This window comes from Ursus maritimus, unplaced genomic scaffold (assembly GCF_017311325.1).
Source record: "Ursus maritimus isolate PB19 unplaced genomic scaffold, ASM1731132v1 scaffold_8, whole genome shotgun sequence".
Classification (NCBI taxonomy): domain Eukaryota; kingdom Metazoa; phylum Chordata; class Mammalia; order Carnivora; family Ursidae; genus Ursus; species Ursus maritimus.
The window spans coordinates 69,047,329-69,067,491 of record NW_024426996.1 but is presented as its reverse complement, the minus strand read 5'-3'; the positions used below and the strand labels follow the sequence as shown (position 1 = coordinate 69,067,491).

General features: G+C 41.5%; 1 protein-coding gene across 2 annotated transcripts in view; it reads right to left on the bottom strand.

Annotated features, from left to right (window-relative positions):
- The window catches only part of FAM184B (family with sequence similarity 184 member B), a 163,039-nt gene that overhangs the window by 131,278 nt on the left and 11,598 nt on the right, over positions 1-20,163 (bottom strand). Inside the window, exons 3-4 of one of the 2 annotated variants that reach the window (XR_005833497.1) lie at positions 15,365-15,494; positions 4,786-4,912 (exon numbers count right to left, since the gene is read on the bottom strand). Coding sequence is in view for 1 of the 2 variants with exons in the window: in XM_008685809.2 (XP_008684031.2) it covers positions 4,786-4,932 (147 nt within the window). In the remaining variant the exon portion in view is untranslated. Of the gene's footprint in view, positions 1-4,785; positions 4,933-15,364; positions 15,495-20,163 lie in introns of those variants that run through there. The other variant, XM_008685809.2, reaches the window with a different exon arrangement.

Here is a 20,163-nt window from a genome sequence, read left to right as displayed (position 1 = left end):
AGCCACATAGTATATTTTCAATTCCAGCAAACTTAACATTGACATACACGCTTTTAATTTCTCTACCATCGTATTCCAGTTTGTCAATAGACTTGACTGTCTCCTTGCAGCATTTTTCGCTCCAGTAGAGATTCCAGTCTAGGACCCTTCTTGTTACTGTCTCACTGGTGTATTTTTAACAGCTCCCCAGGTGATGTTAATGTGCACCCTGGACTCTGAACCATCGTGTGAATGCATATTTACTACCCTAACACATACTGAGTGTCTACCAGGTGCAAAGTATTGTGAATAAATTAGAGTTTATGATTTTTAAGGGACACACTATATACAAATCAACTATGATATCAGATGGATAAATATCATGAAATAAATGTTAACCAAATCTGTGGGAGGAAACTTGAAATTTAACAAGCTTACTGAGAGTTTACCATGTGCCAGGCATTGTACAAATTTCTGGAAAAACAGATATAAGAAAAAAATAATGAATGCATAATTAATAATTAATTAATACATGGTTAATTTCAAAAGTGAGGTTTTCCAAAGGCTTTTCTTGGGGGAAGTGAGACTTAATAGATAAGTAGGACTCAACTTTTAGAGACGGAGACATTTCAGGTGAGTAAACATCCAGAGAAAAATGAAGGGAAGTGAGTGAACCATGGAGTGAGCAAAGAAATGTATTCCACTGTAACTCGAGAACTGGGAGCATGGGGTTGGATTGGGTTTTCCTGGAAAAGTAGGCTGAACAATGTAAGATGATACAGTCACTTTGGAAAACAGTTTGGCAGTTTCTTCAGAAGTTAAAGATAAATATATCATACAATCCAGGGGTGCCTGGGTGGCTCAGTGGGTTAAGCACCTGCCTTCGGCTCAGGTCATGATCCCAGGGTCTGGGATGGAGCTCTGTGTCAGGCTCTCTGCTCAGCGGGGAGTCTGCTTCTCCCTCTGCCCCCCAGAGGGCACGTTTTCTCTCTCTCAAATAAATAAAATCTTTTAAAAAAATAACATTCAATCCAACAATTCAATTCTGTGATGAAAATGTATGTCCACACAAAGACTTGCATAGGAATGTAATGTTTGTAGCAACATTATTTATGATAGCTCCAAAGTGGAAATGACCCAAATGTCTGCCACAGGAGGGCATCTCCATCAATGGGATACTACTGAGCAATGAGAAGGAATGAATGACTGACATATGCTACAACATGTATGAACCTCAGAAACATTCTGCTAAGATTTAGCAACTAAATGAAAAGCACCAGATGGAAATACCATATATCGTATCATTTCATTGAGTTGAAGGGTCTGGAAAAGATAGATTTATAGAGACAGAAACTAGATTAATTGTCGCCTGGTGTTGAGGTGGGAATGCAGACTGGTGACAAATGGGTACTTAGGAAAGGTTTCTTTGGGGTGATGGAAATGTCCTAAAACTGGATTATGGTTATAGTGTAATAACTCTGAACATTTACTAAAAAATGCTGAATCATACACTAAAATAGATGAATTTTATAATATGTAAATTGTACTTCAATAAAATTATAAAAATTAAGTTATTAAAATCAGAAAGGAGATAAACCTTAGAAATGAAAAATATAATTAGTGAAATTCTAAAACTTAATTGACTTAAGACTTGAGGCGGAGAAAAGCTCTGGACTGGACAACTTATGCAGAGGACTGGCAAACAGAAGGATTGGATTAAGGAACTCACCAGGATGCAATACAGAGGCAAAAAAAAAAATTTTTTTTAATCACATTTCAGGATATAGAGATGAAGAGCCTTCCTCACTGACCTAATGGCAGTTCCAGAAAAGAGAATCAGTCCTCAACAAAAGTACCCTAACATCTAGAAAGTTCTGGAGAAACTGCTGAACACCAAAATAAAACAAACACAAATCTTAAATTCTATCAAGAGAAAGGCAGACTGACCAGAAAGGAATGAAACTTAGTCTGGCAGGGGAATTTTTACCAACAACAACCAGTGCCAGAAAACAATGGAGTACCTTCATCACTGTGCTTTGGGAAAATAACTGTTCGCTAGAATTTTATATCAAAATAAATTATCACCCAACACTGAGGGCAAAATAACAACAGTTTCACATATACAAAGAATTCCCTCCCCCACCGAGATCCCAACAGAAAAGATTACTAAGAAATGAACTTCAGCTAGAAGAAAAGTGAACCCAAAGAGGAGGCTTTGCATTCAAGAAAAAAGAGTGAGAGGTGGTGAAATGTCAGTGAATTTAATTAATGCTTGATTATAAAAATGATTTTAAATTTAAAAAAGTCAAATACTCTAGACAACAATGGCAAGATGGGAAAGGAGAGGGCTGTTAAATGGGTAAAGTATAAAAAAATCTTTTGCAGGAATGGGGTGCCTGGGTGGCTCAGAGGATTGAGTGTCCAACCCTTGATCTTGTATCAGGTCATGATCTCAGGGTCTTGATCTCAGAGTCCCGAGATCAAGCCCCAGGTGGAGCCCCAGGCTCAGTGGGGAGTCTGCTTGAGTCTCTCCCTCCACCCCTCCACCCTCCCCTGCTTGCTCTCTCTCTCTCTACAATAAGTAAATAAATCTTAAAAGAAAATCTTTTGCAGGAAGAAAGAACTACACGATGACTTTGTTAGAAAAAAATATAGTCAAGTCCATATGTTGAAAAATAAAAGACAATTCCGAGAAGAATAGAAATAAAGCCTAACACCCTCAAACCAGCAGTGGAAAATGAGGGAATATAGATCATTTTACTAATCCAACAGAAGGTAGGGATGGAGAAAAAGGAAGAATGAAAAAGGATGGCGTGTGAAAAACATAAAACATGATGGAGGAATAAGCCTAAATATATTAGTAATCACAATCAACGCACAGCGATTAAATTCACCCGTCAGAAATACAACTAAAATAAAACTTATAGAAAGATACACTCTAAAGAGATGGAAAATATGTGACACATAAACATTAGCCAAAAGAAAGGTAGCATATCGATATCAATATTAAAATGTCTAATTGAAGCAATTAGCATAAAACTGTAAAGAGAGACACTACATAATAAGAATCCATTATGATTTCTAATGCAGAATATCCTTTGAGAAACACTGCCTACTGTGCACTAGGGATCATGCTGCTGTCTCCACTGCTGTTATCTTCAGTGCTTGGCACGTAATAGGTGTGCCATAAATACTACCCAGCGGAATGCTTACCACATTGTATTGAAATGATCTGTTCATGTGTTTGTTATACACAGGGGTAGGGACTGTGTCTTAGTCAATTTTATGCCATCAATATTCAGCACAGCACCTGGTACACAGTAGGCCCTCCATAAATTCAAACTGAATTCAAGGTTCATCTCTTCCATAAAATCTCCCCTAACTGTTCCTGCCCATAATCTTACCCTTAGTTTCCACTTCTATAGAACTCATAGTTTGAAATACCCAACTTAGCAATTGATTATATAGTAGTGTCTTTGAGTTTTCTTTCCATATTTCAAACCTTATGTCTCCAAAAACATTTTAGGTTCCTTAAAGATAGAGATGTCTTATACTGTGCCTAGCACCTTGAATCAATATTTTTTAGAGGTTGATGTCACATTTAGATAAATATAGACTAGATCAGTGGTGCCAGCCACACATGCCAAGGCCTCAAGGGGTATCTCCATTCCCTTTTTTTCTATCCTTGACTAAACAGATCACTGTTTGGAGACAGGCTCATATGCAAAGAATGTGGGGAAGTTGATGGGAGGGGCAGGAGAAGCCAGCTAGCGTCCAATTCCAAGTCTCTGTGCTCTCTCTTCCTTCTGGCAAAATAGAGAGGAAAATGCCTGTGAACCTACAAAGAAATGGGTGTGGGGAGGTGGGAGGAAGATAGGGAAGAGAGCATGTCCCTATACTACTGGACAGAATCTAGACCTGACCCTTCCACTAGCAGGCATGATATCAGGAGTTTCTTAGGAGATCAAAAGGAAACCCCAAGGCAAACAGCTATATTCTCCCACTGGGACCTTGTAGGAGAGGGATTTTGTTTCCATCTACACACAAGGCACAGGGGGGAACCTACAACAAGAACTCCTAATAAGGAAGCTGCAGAGGGCTAACCAAGGGCAGGGTGGCATCTTCTTGGTGGTCTTCATGGGGTCCTGGAGAGGTTCAATCCCATCCCTGGGAGGAAGTAGGGAGATGGTCTGGCTGACCTCCCAAGGTCTTTTGTAATCCAATAATTAATGTGGGAATCGTGCTCGTCCCCATTTATGCTCTTACACACATCTGCACCTAGTTTGATAGTAAGTCCCCTGGGCTGCCTTCCAGGTTTAGTCCGGTGCCAGGCAAGCTGCTGGCACTCAACAAATGGCTCAAATATTTGTTGAAGGAAGGAATAAATTAATCAAGTGTTTAAACAGAGCCCACATGACCTCCCCAGCTGTAAAGTACAGCGATGAATAAAATCACAACATTCCAGACACGATCATTTGAGCAGAGCTGGCAAAGGAAAACGCGCGCGCGCACTCCCCCACACACTCACACCAGCACTAATTCAACTAGGTTTCCCACCTTGGGAGCACAGACCACCTGCTCAGCACGCAGTCGGTAGGAGTTTCCCTGGCAAGGATCCTCTCTCTCCAGAGAGGTGTTTCCAGAAGGTCAAGTTACCAAGATTTAGGACCGCTTCTCTTACCGGTTGGCCTCCCACACAAAGTTTCTGCCCGGATTTAGCCTGGGCCTCCCCTGGGCGGGTCTGCCCTCCCCCAACCTGGGGCCCCCAGGGCGCGCAGCTCGCCGGCCCGCAGCGCCTCACCTTACCTTGGTGAGCTGGGCGATCTTCTTGCACATTTTCACGTGCATCTCGGGATCCCAGTCCATTCTCCAGTCGGCGCCACCGCGGTCATCAGCTTTGGAGCCCTGGCAAGTCCCGGACGCGTGAATTTTGCTGTTGAGGACAGAAGCCATGGCTATAACGCGTCCAACACTCAAGGGTTCTCGCTGCCCGCGGTGTGCACGTGCGTGCGCGCGCGGGCGTGTGAGCTTTCTCCGGAGCGGTGGCACTGCAGTCCCGCCGCCCGCACCGCCGCGCGGCGCCTGCCGCCCCGAGGTGTTGGCCTTTCGGCCGTCCGCGAGCCCACCCTCCCTGCTCCGGCCCTCGCTCGCTGGCTCGTCCGCTTTGCGGGCACCCGCGCCCTGCCGCGAGACGCCGAGGAGCCGCACATGCCGCTCGCGACCCGCGCGCCGCTCTCCCGCCGGTGCGGGTTTCGCCTGCAACAGTGGCGCTTCCGCGACTAGGAGCCGCCGGCCTTGGAGAGGTTTGCGCTGGCCCCGCGCCGCGCTCTTGGACACGTGGGTGGCTCCCGGCTCCGGACTCAGCAGCGACTGCCCCCGCCCGTGGTGGGCATCCCAAGCCAAGGAAGAATTAGAGCCGGCCTCAGCCTCGGGCCGCTGGGGCGCACGGTCTGGGAAGGGGCCCTTGGCAATGTTCTCCGGGGCGAACGGGTAGCGAGGGACAGGGCACCTTGACCAGCACACTCAGCCGGAGGCTCAGGAGCCTCGGAGCTCGGCGCTGAAGGCAGAGATGGGGGGCGGGAGGTCTTGAGAGGGAAAGGGAGGTAAGAGCAAATCGCGGGGACGCGACGAGGTACCGGGACCCAGGCGCACAATGTGGGCCCCAGTCGGGGCTGCGGGTAGCAGCCCCCCTTCCCCCATCTTGGGGAGGAGCCCGGACGTTGCGGGAGGATTGCCAGAGATCACCGAACAAAGGGAAGGAGCCAAAGGGGCGGCCGAGGAGCTGGTGACAGATATCTGGGACGCGAAAGAGCGGAACGCGTAGTACCAGAAGCAGTAGGAGCGCAGAGGAAAAGTCATCAGAGGGGTAGAAAGGATGGTAGCAGGTGTGGGAAGGAGGAGGCAAAGAGAAATGGAGTAGTTGACTAACAGATGGAGCTGAGAGTCTCAGTAAACCGAGCTCAACGAAAGGGAAGTGACTCATCCATAGCTACACTCTTGGCCACCGGCCAAACAGAGCCAGAATCCTGTCATCAGGGTGACGAGCTTGTGCCTTTTTAGTTTGCTGGTTGAGTGGAGGAGTTAGCGACCAAATTTCTTTGTGGCTTGCTTTCTCTGGGTTCAAACAGTGGGCTTTGGGGAAAGTGACAAGACCCTGATCAGATTGTCCTAAGGCGTGAACCATAGAATCGACATAACAAGCAATTTTCATGCTTAAGATACTTCATTTTACGGACTACTTTATATCAAGAGTTTTAGTCATCTTGATAAAGCAGGCAAGCTCCGAAGGGTTTCAGAAACCACAATCCCATCCCTCTACACTGCAGGTAACAATACCCTTTTTAATAGATAAGAAAATAGACCCAGAACATTTGTACCAAGCCAGGCAATTGCAAGTAGCCCAGTTGTATCTGAAACCAAGATATTCCCATTCCAAATTTCTTATTCTAGCCCCAGTATACTACTCTGGGTAGGAACAGCCAAGCTGGGTTTTTGGTTCGTAGTACATCATCTTAGTTTCCCTCTCCTAGACAACATCACAGTTTCCTGCCCTCAGGATCTCTGCCAGGAGGTTGATATCGATTCTTGGCCCTATGCTAGACTCCCTGGTTCAAAACACTTGGGAGTTGAGAGTCCAAGAACCCACATTTTAAACAAGCTCCCTTTAGAGTAGTTTCTGCAGGGTCTTATTACACATTAAATTTTATAGGAATTCACTGTGTAAACTAGAGGGAAATTAGCCTTTTTAGTCCAAAACTTTACCAAAAGTTGTTCACCATTTTGGGAAAATCACATCATCAATGGCCACGTGGCTTATGCTATTTGGCTGCCAATACAACACACTTGTATTGTATTTGACACATTCATGGTAAGTCTACCCAGATGTGCAAGCCTCTGAATACTACATTATGTCATAAGGTTAATCATATCAGATCATTTATATATTGAAATACACATTTAATTATAATTTTATCTTACTTTCAAGATATATACTGATTCTTAAAAATGTGTGTACTCATATAAAAAATTATCTCTGTATTTCAGTATAGTAACATGAACATTATTTTTTAAAAAGGTGACATCGGGTCTGAATAGGATTGAGAATCACTTCTGTAGATGATGATATACACACTAAAGTTTGGTAAGACTGCGATCTAATCCCAAGTTTTACTTATTTAAATATGATCTTATTAGGTCTAAGGGCCAAAATATTTTCCAGCGGGATATCTTATACTTTCAACTTTTTAATGGAAGCCTCGGAAAACCCCAGATTCCCTTATCAGGCTTTGTCGGACCACAACTGCTAAGTCAGGAAGATATTATAAGCTGACCTGTCTTGGAAAGAGTTCTCTGCAGCTGCTGAGATTTCCTAGCACTATGATTAGTAGGTCTTTTCACACTATCAGGAATGAAATAGAGGGCAGAAGGGAATTAAGCACTGTATCAAATATGGGGTGTGTGTGGGGGGAGCATTTATTACACCACTAATATGATCTTGGCATTGTGCTATGCTCTTTGCACACGTTCTTACTTCCTCTAAGGTACTTATTATCATTGTCGTTCTACAGACTAGGAAATTGAAGCTAAGGGAGGCTAAGCACCTGATTTTATACAGCTAGTAATGGATCTGACTTTGAAGGCTCTTCTTCCCAGAGCACGATGCGGGTAACCTGAAATTCTTAAAAGCCATAATTGATGTGTTCTTTCTGTAGATTATAAAAATGTAAGCCTCTTATAGCATTCCTCTCCTAAAAAACTCACCTGTAACAAGACAAAATACAAGAAGCAAGCAAAAAATTACCCCCAATCCTACATGTAGAGAAAACTACCATTAATATTTTAGAGAAGATTCTTTTAGACATCCTATTTGTACAGATCTAGAAGTTGTTATGTACATAAATGCATTTTTAAAACTGTAAATGGAATGTTGTACGTCGTGTTTTTGAACCCTAGTCACTCAATATAAAATAGACATCTTTTCCCTCTTTGGTCAATAAAGATATACATTCCCATTTTAAACAACCAGTATCCCATTATATACAAAATAACATATTTATCCTATCCCCTGTTAAAATTTTTTTTTTATATTTTAAGCAAAATGTTTCATATGTTTGCTATGCGTATTTTCTGTCTTTTGGGGGGGGCAGTGAGAAAGAGAGAGAATCTTAAGCAGACTCCATACTCAGCGCGAAGCCCAACGCCAGGGCCTGAGCTGAAACCAAGAGTCAGACCCTCAACCAACTGAGCCACCCAGGTGCCAGAGAATATTCTTTTCTGTTCTAAAGGACAGAAAAAACACAAGGGACATATGAAACTCATGTGTTAAGTGTAATGGGAAAACAAATAGCTTATGAGATAGAATTGTTAAGATGTGTTAAGTACAGAAAACATACTGTAAGACATGATAAAGGTAGAATGGAATATATGTAGAAAGGATGGAACAGACAAGAGTATTACTAACGGAAAATAATGGAAAGGTCACATTGTAAGTTAAGATGATACCACCTTCGGGCCAATAGCTACATTATCCCCCCAAATGCTGTTCGTTGTTGACACGTATCCTGGCTCCATGTATGTTCAGCCCCAGAAAAACATAAAAAGCATGGCTCTCAGCAGACCTCTAACCAGGCATACTTGCCCTGCATATTCCTGATAGAAGCATGTATTGGCTTTAGGCACCCCTCTATCTCTGAGCCCCCTTTCCAATTTCAGCTGTGGTCCTCATAACCGCACTGTCAGAAATGAAGGTCGATGCAGCAGACAGGATATACACACTGCGTAACACAGGATTCGGGTAATATGATCCTCCCAGCTCCCTGGCACCTTATCTTAAATGTCTTAAGCGTCACTATTTATTGAAAAGTGATTCATTAAACCATGTGCTTTTGAGCGTCTTAATTTGGGCTGTGGAGTTTCCTGACCATGACATAGGGGATAGCCTGTCTGATAGTATATTTAGATGTTACCACTGCACGGAGATAACTTCCTACATGACATCATACGTGAATCTTTGCACACATGTGCAAGTATTTCCATAGGAATAAATCCTAATAAACCAGTTTCAGTAAGTCAGCAAATTTTTAAATGTTAATGATATATTTTGTTATACCATTCTCTTGAAGTTATTCCAATTTACACGCTCATTAATAGGACACAAAAATGCATGTTTTCCCATACCCTTGCCAAAACCAGCAGCTACTGATCTTCAAATACCTTCCATTTTAATAGGTGAAGAGTGTCTCCCCTTACGCACCATTTGTGTGAATATTAGTAGGGCTGTTGGAACACCTTTCCAGAAACTGATCAGTTGTTGGAATTAAACCTTTTTTTTTTTTTCATTGTTTTCTCCAGGCTGTCTTCCTAGTGTTGAAATAACTTTCTAGGCCCAAGACAGAGTGCTTACAGTGCCACATCAGCAACCTGAAACTTCAGATTTCTTTGGTGTCCTTGTTAATGCTTTGCCTGACCAGAAACATAGCATATCCAGTCAGCCAATCCTCAAATGCCAAGCCAATTCTGGGCTCTGTACTTATTCCCTCTTCCTCCTCACTCCAAACAAGGTTGACCATGTGACCCCAGCCAATCAGATATTTTCTATTTTTCTTTTCCTTGTTTAAAAAAAAAAAAAAGATTTATTTATTTATTTGAGAGAGAGGGTGCATGGGGGAAGGGGCAGAGGGAGAGAGAGAATCTTAGGCAGACTCAGCACTGAGCTCACGCCAGGCTCCATCCCTGAGATCACAACCTAAGCCAAAACCAAGAATCAGTCACTTAACTGACTGTGCCACCCAGGTGCCCCCCTTCTTGTTCTTTATTCTTTATCCTTATAAAAGCTTCTTGCCTTCTACCCCTTTTGTAGTCTCTGAACAGAGACACTGTCCACTTCATGAAGTATTGAAGTTTTGTATTATCTAATTGTCTTTAATAATTTTCAACACATATTACAAGATCTTTCCTTGTAGGGGCTTTTAGCACTGGGCCTATGAGATATATTGCAAATATTTCACCCAGTTAATGATTTATTTTAGCTTTCTTATGCTTGTAAAAGGAGATTTCCAAGGTAAAGCAAGCAAGCTTAGCTACGAGAGTCTCTTTTTAAAATAGGGTTGGGAGGGGGCACCTGGGTGGCTCAGTCTGTTACACAACCTACTTTTTTTTTTTTTTTTTTTTAGATTTTATTTATTTGACAGAGAGAGAGAGCATGCGCGCACAAGCCAGGGGAGCAGCAGGCAGAGGGAGAGGGAGAAGTAGGCTCCCCGCTGAGCAGGGGGATCATGACCTGAGCCAAAGACATATGCTTAACCGACTGAATCACCCTGGCGCCCCACATCTGACTCTTGATTTTGGCTCAGGTCATGATCTCAGGGTCATGAGACCGAGCCCCAAGTTGGGCTCCACGCTGCGCGTGGAACCTGTTGAAGATTCTCTCTCTCCCTCTCCCTTTGCCCCTCCCCCCTGCTAAAGCGTGCACTCTATCTCAAAATAAAAATAAAAATAAAAATAGGGTTGGGAAGCCATAGGGTAGGAGGAATTTATGCATGTCCTTGACTTAGAAACTGTGACCTTTTCAGCTAGCTGCAAGCCCTCAGCCTGGACTTGACTTCCTCCTCACCATGACACCTGATTCATCTGCACTCTTCACTTCCAAAGGAGTCAGTGTGTTTAGCAAATTTCAATCCCTCCTTTTCATATTAACCCAACCAATCCCAGTTACCCTAATTCCAATCCCTCTTCTGCATAGAGGACCTTAATGGGAACTACACACACAGCTTTTTGCCTATATAACTCTGCTCTCTGTCTTCCTTGGAACACAATTCAGGTTTCTATCTGAATCTGTGTCTCCCAAATTGCAATTCTAATTGCCCAGATAACCATCTGTTTGTTTAAATCTTCAGTGAATTCTTTTCTTGGTTGACATGCTCTATAAATATTTTCAACTTTTATGTAGGCAAATCTATCGATCTTTTCTATCGTATGTTCTGAGTTTTGCATCATGCTTAGAAAGGCTTTTCCCATCTATTAGTTTCTCCTAGCACTTCTGGGTTTTATTTCTTTCTCTCTTTCTTTCTGGTTACAAATTTGATCTAGCTGGGAGTTATGTTGATATATGGAGTGAGGTTGGAATACAAACCTGTTTTTCCAGATGGCTAGGCATTTGTCTCAACAGCTATTGAATAATTTATCTTTACCACACTGATAACCTAAGAGCTGCCTTAGGTGATCTCTTTAGTAGAAATTTACTCATCTTTTAGCCTTTGCTTAGTCAGAGGTTTTTTTTTTTCCTCATCAGGTAAGTAGCATGGGTAACTTGATTGTCATTACTACTAATATACTTCTACTCATCAAAAACCAAGATCACATTCTTGACTGTTTATTTCACTTAACCTCTTTACATAGAAGGCAATTTTCCCTACTCTGCCTTATTCCTACTGTTACAAAGAAAACCACAGCTTCAAAATGCCATCACTTAGGTCAAGTCACCAAACCAGGGTTAAATGTCTAATGTTAATTGCGGCTTCAAGCTTCCCCACAAACGTCTTAACTGGTCAGTCAGGATTTTCCGGTAAGAACTAATAAGGTAATCTGTCACAGAGGAAGATGAGGTAATCTGCATGAAGACACCCCCTGCCAATGCCCCCAAAGGGAAAGTGACCTTGCCTGGAAGAACCCTTTCTTTCTTTTGCTGATAACTTCCTTGCCTCACCCTCCTTCCTGTAAAAACCTTCCACGTTGTACTACAACTCCTTGGACCTCCCCTCTACTTACTTGGCAGGATACTGCCCGACTCACGAATTGCTTAATAAAGCCAATCAGACCTTCAAATTACTTGGTTCATTTTTTTTTTAACACTACTCATCTTTCAGACTAGTCTGCAAATTCCTAAAATATGTGCTCAAGGCTCTGCATTTCTGGGTAGCACCTGTATCATATTTTTAAAAGCTGAAGTTCTCCGTCAAAGATCCCCCCCTTTTTGAGGGAAGAACGCAAGACATGAGCACAGAGCTTAAATTGGCATTATGCTTTTATTGTAACCCTCACACACATGAACTAGTACCAGCGTTTCATTAAAGGTAGTTAAGAGGCTGTTTTCAGGCAACAAGCTTGAGCAATGGACATCTGAGTCAGGCAAAAGGACCCACAGCGACCACCAAGCTGAATGCAGACAGGCTCCTTCAAGGACCCACCTTGAAATAGCCATAGGCCCTAACTGACCAATTACAACCGGGCACAGTTACCAAAAAAGGGAAATTTCCCTACGTTCCCATGCTGCCTCACTCTGCCCTTACAACTGTAGCCCCTCACCACCGCCTTGTGGCACACAGCCTATGATTTGCTGTCCTGCCTGCTGCCCCCTTGCAGTGCATTCAATAGCTTTTATCTCTTTTGTTCTGCCTCAGGTGTATTCTTTCAAAGGCCCCCCCCTCTATCCGATTGGGAGGTCCCACAGGTAGCCGGGATCAGGTCTTCCATCTCCTCTCCACAGGAGGATGATAAAGACAAAACCCCTTGTCACAAAATGACAACACTTGCACTGAGATTACAGTATCTCAACATAACACCATGGGACATGACATGTTGGACTAAAATGGCTTGTGACAATATTAGAGACGGATCATATTGTTGCAGGGTTATGGAGCACAAGGGTCAAGAAAGAATTCTTGAGACATTGTAATGTGCAATTTAGTAAGTTTATTTAAGTAAGTAGCATGGGGACTGGACCCCTGGGCAAAAGAGCTACACTTATGCTGTATGAAGCTGGTGGTTATAGGCCTAGTGCTCAAGGGGGGATGTGCAGGGACTGTTAGATTTTAAATGACTTCTTCAAATTTCTACTCGTAAAACTACTTTTGAAAGATTTCTCTGGTGCTTACCATTCAGCTCAATAGCAACTATTGGTGAGATATACAGGCGGTCATGAGACCCTTTAAGAATGTAGCGACCAGCACCTGTTTGATCCTGATCAGATTATACAGGCTATAGGTCAGCCTTCTGGGCTCAAAGTGGACATTTTTCTGTGTCTATTTCTCACCAATATTAATATTAATATGAACACCAGGAGTTCTACATGGTTCTGGAAACAGCTTGTGGGAAATGAGTCTAGGAACTCTAGCATTGGTAGTCTTTTTTTTCATCTTCCTACCTTAAAATTGTGTTACTGGTAACAAAGGTGTGAAACACAGGGATAAAAGAAGACTTGAGTACAGGAGCTAAGAGCTGTTCCTGGCAAAGTAGTCTTTTCAATACCCGAAACAGTTAACAACCAAGTTGTAAAGTGCATCTAACTTTGCCTTAGGGAAAACAGGTTGGAAGTGACTCTGACAGTGCAACACTGTTACCTTTATGGTCTTTTCCTGGAGTTCAGAGAGGATTAAACAATAGAACTCTCCCAAAAAAAGAATGGAACTGATGCTTTCTTTTTATTCTCTTGATTACACAGCAGTAGAATCCAAGTGTTTTTTACTGAGTTAAGTATTGGTAATATGGCTGACCTACTATGGTTGAATATTTCAATGTAGCCATTTTTCAATTCCCTGTTTGGAACTGATCACTTTGCCTCTGCAATATAAACCCAAGTACTGTCCAGAGTATTTACATGGATTTAGAACTTACTTTTTCTTTTTTTTTCAAGTAAGCTCTACGCCCCATTGGGGCTTGAACTCAGGATCCTGATGTCAATAGTTGCATGGTCTATTTACTGAGTCAGCCAGGCCCCCCTAGAGGAAGAACTTCTTAAATTCTGGTTAACATAGAAATTATCATGAACTTGATGAAAATGAGCATTTCAGACTCCCCATATCAGAAATCTTGAATTAGGAGGTATGAATAAGGCATTTAAACCACCATTTCAGGGATGCTGTTCTGAATGCTACCAGGACCCACTTTGAAAATTGCTTTAATGGCTCTAACAAACCTTGTCAGTTCCCTCTTGCTTTATGTCCTTCTTGTCCTCTCTCCTATTTCAGTCCTGTCAGCTGTCAGGTTTTAGCTCAGATCACACTTCTGAGGCAGTCCTGACCTGACTATTCCAGCCAGAGATGCTCTCTCTGAGCTCCCATGGCAATCAGTATACAAGGGACATCTCCAAACTCTGACCAAGCAATCCGTCAGCAGGAACTTTTTGAGCATGCGTTCCCAATAATGTACTTCTTAACCTACGAATCAGTATTGTACTGTACTGATATTTTACATACACTATAAAATATACACAGAAGTTAACAGATGAATTAAAGAAAACAGGGGTGCCTGGGTGGCTCAGTCGGTTAAGCATCTGCCTTTGGATCAGGTCATATGGGATTGAGTCCCACCCACATCTGGATCCTTGCTAAGCAGGGAGCCTGCTTCTCTCTCTGCCTGATGCTTCCCCTGCTTGTGCTCTCTTTCTCTCTGATAGATAAATAAATAAGTAAATAAATAAATAAAATCTTCAAAAAAAAAAAAACCCCAAGTGTATACACGTGAAAAATCATAAAGTACGCTCAAGATTATTTTTTGTATTTTACTGTAGGTAGGTTATCCCTTACTTAAAAAAAAAAAAGGCAGATAGACAAATTGACCGGGCATGGTTTACTCAATAGATTTGATTAAAGAGAAAACACATATCACCACACATAATCATTTGCAATTAAATAAAATTTTATTTGATTATATAATAATAATATAAACAAATTATGGGGAAAATCCTCAATCAAAACTCAGAAAAAAAACCCTAAAGCATTATATGGGAATATATTATGGAGCTGTCACTGGATTTAACTATCTCTTGATAGCAAAAACAGTCTGGAAGATGGGAAACTGTATGAAATTTCAAAATGTTATTTTTAAACTGGGTAATTCCTTATGCTTTTGAATCAACAGAGGCTAAAATTTAAATGAAAATGCTGTTGACAATACTGCCATAGACTATGCATCATTTCTGCAAATAAGAAAATTTTGAGATGTGCCTGAGCAAGGGACAAAGCTCCTTTTACAAAAAGAGTTATAATTTTTTTCCCTGACAAAGCCTTCTGCGCACACGTCCTACTGGAGCATCCAACGCAACTGTAGAGAATGGCACCTGAAGAAGCGATCTAATCACTGACATGACTATAATCTTACTATATTTTTAATGTCAAACTTCTAAAATCTGACTACTAAAATTATAATTAACTAATGAAATGGAATAAAATTGAAATAAAATGTGAGATTTATAGTCCATCATCCAAAAATGTGTATTTCGTGTACTTCTAAATTGCCTCATTTTAACATTAACCTAGTATCGCATGTACTTATCCTTTTGGTTTTCCCTAATGTTTCAACATGTCTCACTCCTTTCCGCATTTTCCATGTACTCACTTTGTTCCCAGTTTCCTAGAGACCTACTTCCTGAGACCCCCATCCTACTTACTTGACATGGTAGCCATCCCAGCACTTTCCTTCATTGCATTTCTTCGTGAGGTCTTCTGTTTTCAGGATCCCAAGCCTTCTTATTTAGATTTACTCCTTTGTTTTGATGAAGCACTTACTCCAGGAGCCTCCTAAGAAAGGGTACATGGTAAGATGAAATTTTGAGACTATGCAAGTCTAAACTTAATTTTAGCCCCATACTTGGATTGTTGGGGTACAGAATTCTATATTGGAAATAATTTTTCCTCTTATATTTGAAGGCCTTGCTTTCATAGTCTTCCTTCAACCCGTGTTGCTACCAAGAAATCTAAATACCAGGGGCACCTGGGTGGCTCAGTCAATTAATCACCTTCGGCTGCCTTCCGCTCAGGTCATGATCCCAGGGTTCTGGGATCGGGCCCTGCATGGTGCTCCCTGCTCAGTGGGGGAGTCTGCTTCTCCCTCTGCCTCTCCCCCTGCTTGTGCCCTCTCTCAAATAAATAAATAAAATCTTAAAAAAAAAAAAGAAATCTAAATACCATTGTGAAAACATTTTTTTAAAAAAGATTTGAGAGACAGTGAGTGAGCAGGGGGAGGAGCAGAGGAAGAGGGAGAGAGAGAATCCTTAAGCAGACTCCCCACTGAGCCCAGAGCCCAGAGTGGGGCTTGATCCCAGGACCTTGAGATCATGACCTGAGCTAAAATCCAGAGTTGGATGCTTATCCAATCAAGCCACCCAGGCACCTGGTGAAGGTATCTTTTATGTAACTCTCGTTTCATCCCCTTTGGAAATTTTTAGGATCTTCTGTAATCCTGGAACCCTGGAATATCATGATATGCTTTTCTGTGTTTAATTCATTGTGCTGGGCACTCAGTGGATCCTTTTCACTCATGTGACTCATGTCCTACGTTTGGGGGAAATGTTCTTTAATTTTGTTATGTCTTTTCACTTCCTTTCTCTGTTCTCATTTTGGAGCTCTTACTAATCAGATGTATCCCATTCTGATCTCCTAATTTTCTTTTTTGTTCTTTCCTATTTTCCATCTCTTTTTGTCCTACTTACTGGAATTTCTTCAGCTTCTCTTCCAACACAACTACTGAATGTTTAATTCAAGCTCCATTTTTCCAATATTTTTATTTTCTGATGGTTCACTTTTTCTAGCATCCCGTTCTTACTCTGTGGATGCAGTATACGCTCCTGTTTCTGACAGTATGATAGCTTCTTTGCGGAGTTTTATGTTCCTTGCATTATTTCCAGGTTTTTGTTCATTTTGGTTCTTTTGTTTTGGTCTTCATGTTTCACTGAAGTTATCCTCAAATGTCTATTGATCCTTGGCTATCAGTTTATCATGATTATAAGAGATTGGAAGCCATGTACAAGTGGGCAGGCCTTGTGGACTCTGGGTTTCATTGTAAAAAATAATCCAGTGGCAAGTTGTTTTTATATTTGTTCATCTCTCTGGGTGGGGTGGGGTGGGGTGGGCAGGGCTGGGTAGATTCTATAGCTGGGTGGGGAAGGGGACTGAAGGCTCATGTTCAGAATACTGACATTCTCTCTATCTCCTGTTTTCAGTTTAACACCTCACTACCACCACTACTCTCCCCCAAGTCCCAGTTCTAATCTGTTTGGTTCAATTCACCCAGAGAATAAGCCTCCCGTCTTTGGCTAGAAAGAGAGATAAGTAATCTGCTTCAAATCTTTGCTGGGGGGGAGGGGTTCTGGAGGGAAAAGATAAGCATTCCAAATGTATGGATCTTTTCTGTAATGCAGAATGGTTGCCAGAACTGTGTTACCTATCAAGGTTTTTTTGTTTTTTTTTTTTTAAAGTAATACTTAATCTTTCCCTTCGTGGTAAAGCAAAGTGAGAAATTAACTGCTACCGCTTAAGATTTAGCAGTTAACCCAAACGGAACACAGACAACCACAAACCTGAACTACCTGTTATTGTGACAGCATTTTTAAAAATGTGTCTGTAAACGTTTTAATGGTTATGTGATTATTTTAGCCAAATAAAATGTGTCTTCTATAAAATTCTCATACCTGCAATTGGCCTTCCCTTCCACCTCACACCTCTAATCTTGGGTCAGCTATGTGTTGGCCTCCCCCTCCCTCCACCCGCATCAAGTACTTGGAAGTAAGTAAGCAACACATAATGGGAAGAACCAGACTGCGCTCCATGAACAACGCCATGACTACAACCCAATTGATCAATGCTACTAACACATTTATAGGACAGACAGATTTAAAAAAATTGATTAAATGTGAATTTCACATAAATAATAATTTTTTTTTCTGGTACATTTCCTTGTTTATCAGAAATCCAAATTTATTTGGGCATCCTCTATTTTTATTTGCTAAATCAGTAACCCGACACATTTAAAGAAACAGTGTGTAGAAAACATAAGACCAACATAAACAAGCTGAGTTGCAAGAGAGAAAGTGGCATCTGGACCAAAGCATTCAAGTCACTGGGAGTCTACATTACTACAAGGCAGGTAGCTAGGGATCGACACCATATAACTCACTTTGTGATAAATTCCCATGGAATGCATTGGTTGGGGCCAACATTAATGCTTGCAATTATATAGAATTTAGTTCTCTACGTGTTGGCCCCTTGTGTCACCAGAGCTGTGCCCCTGTACAGAATCAAGTCTTTCTGGTTGTTCAGGGTGCAATCAGAAGCCAATCATTGGGACTTCTTTCATGAAAACTGGCCATACCCTTGGGCCGTTCCAAATGTTTGGGTGCCTCCCAAAGGAAGTTGTCCCTTCCAGACTATTGCCTAGTTAAAACATTGTAAAACACCAGCTGATACATTGAAGTGTCAGGTCCCACACTTGACACTATGGATGATGGAATGTCAGTGCCAAATAAGCGTAAGTTTGGCAGTTAACCCAAAGGTAAACTTCCCTAAAGTAAGAATGAGCGCCTGAATTTACAACCTGCAACACTGATTCTGACACTGTTTCATCTGGTTTCTGCTGAAATCTAATTTGATACCACACCAACTTGGTTTCTGTGTATACTAGGAACTTAATTTTAATCTTGTCAGGCTGACCAGGACCCCGAGTCTCCTAAATGATTACAAATCATGTCCTACTCCAGGGAATAGGGCACCAATTCCCAAATGATCCCAGGAATTTTCATATGTGTCCAGGTCATCTATGTCTTCCCAAATAAACTGCCCAAACTCCAGTCAATTTGTTTTATGATCCAACCCTAAACTGTCACTAGCATTTTGAACTGATTCCATGCTTTTTGGAAGCAGCATCTCTGGGATTCTCTGCCTGCTGTATTAAATTATTTTTAAAATCAGGCTTTCCTTTCCCTCATCTCACTGAAAAGAGCTGGTCACAGTTCTCAGAGCAAACAGGAGCTGGGTAGCCAGCAATTGTCAGGTCATTATGGTACCTTCATCCTTTCCATTTTCTTGGTCTCATGTCCAAAACTGTCATATAATCCCACTGTTGCCACCAATTGAAAGGAAGCATTTAGAGGATTGTATACAGTGATCAGACTCAACCACGTAACTGGTAACTAAACTTTGTTTGAAATTGGCAAAGATACGCCAGAGATTTTCTTTTTGATAACAGCAAGTTGACATAGGAGAAATACCTGGTGGTTGGTGTCAGCTAGGACAGCTCCCTCAATTTCCTGCAGTCCAGTGGATATTGCTCATTGGTGGACTCATATGCCAGGAGATTGCACAGACTTGTATCACGAAATCTGATAAGTTATCCAAACTTTCTTGGCTTTTCTATGTACCCCAGTCATATGAGCAAAACACTCCTGGCCCTGATCTTTACGTGCCATTGCCCCGTGAACTTACCAAGTACAACTTATATCTGTGTATAAAAAACCTCTTTATCTGTTCCCTTAGCTGACTACCCCTTTTGGGGTTTCATTGTTGGAGTATGCCCTCCATGTGACTTTCCACTACACTTGGGATGGTTGCACATTTACAAATATTTAAGGGTCTGTATAAGAATTAGGCTTATTTAATGTGACCCTAGAGGCAAAAATAGCATCAATGGCCAAAAGCTTTGGGGTAATTTATATTGGTTCAATATATTTTATTTTATTATTTTAAAAAAGATTTTATTTATTTGAGAGACAGAGAGAGCACAAGCAGGGGGAGGTGCAGAGGGAGAGGGACAAGCAGACACCCAGCTGAGCATGGAGCCGAATGGCTTGATCGCAGGACTCTGAGATCATGACCCGAGGCGAAGTCAGATGCTTAACCAACTCAGCAACCCAGGCACCCCAGTTCAAAAGATTTTAAAAACTGATTTCTTACGTACAGTATCTTATTTAATTTTGTACTCCCAGTGTCTAGATTATAGTAGGCACTCCATACTGTTATTAGACAAATGACTAAATTTCTAATGAGACATTTAAAAGTAATGAGCTGCTCCAAAAGCATTAAATTCTCTAATACTGAAGCCAAGAGTAGAAACTAATTTATTAAGAGACAGAAGAGAGAATTTATGTATCAGTAAGAAAATAACCCAAGTGATTTCTAAATTCCCTAACAGCTTTAATAATCTACTCTAATATCAGAACATTATTTTCATCATAGAGAAATTTTTTTAAATGGATACTTGTGATAGGAGCCCCAGCAGGATAATCCCCAAAAGGCGACTTTAATCTGTCCTGCATCAGACATGTATCAATTTTTTCCTTCTCTTAGGAAAGCTGATGGGTTTAAAAGACATGATTATAGTCTTCTGTGCTCAAAGTATCTGGACTGCTTCAACAAAAGTCATAAATATTTCTAGGAAAACATAATAAATTGGTCATTTCTCCTAATTCCTTGTAGG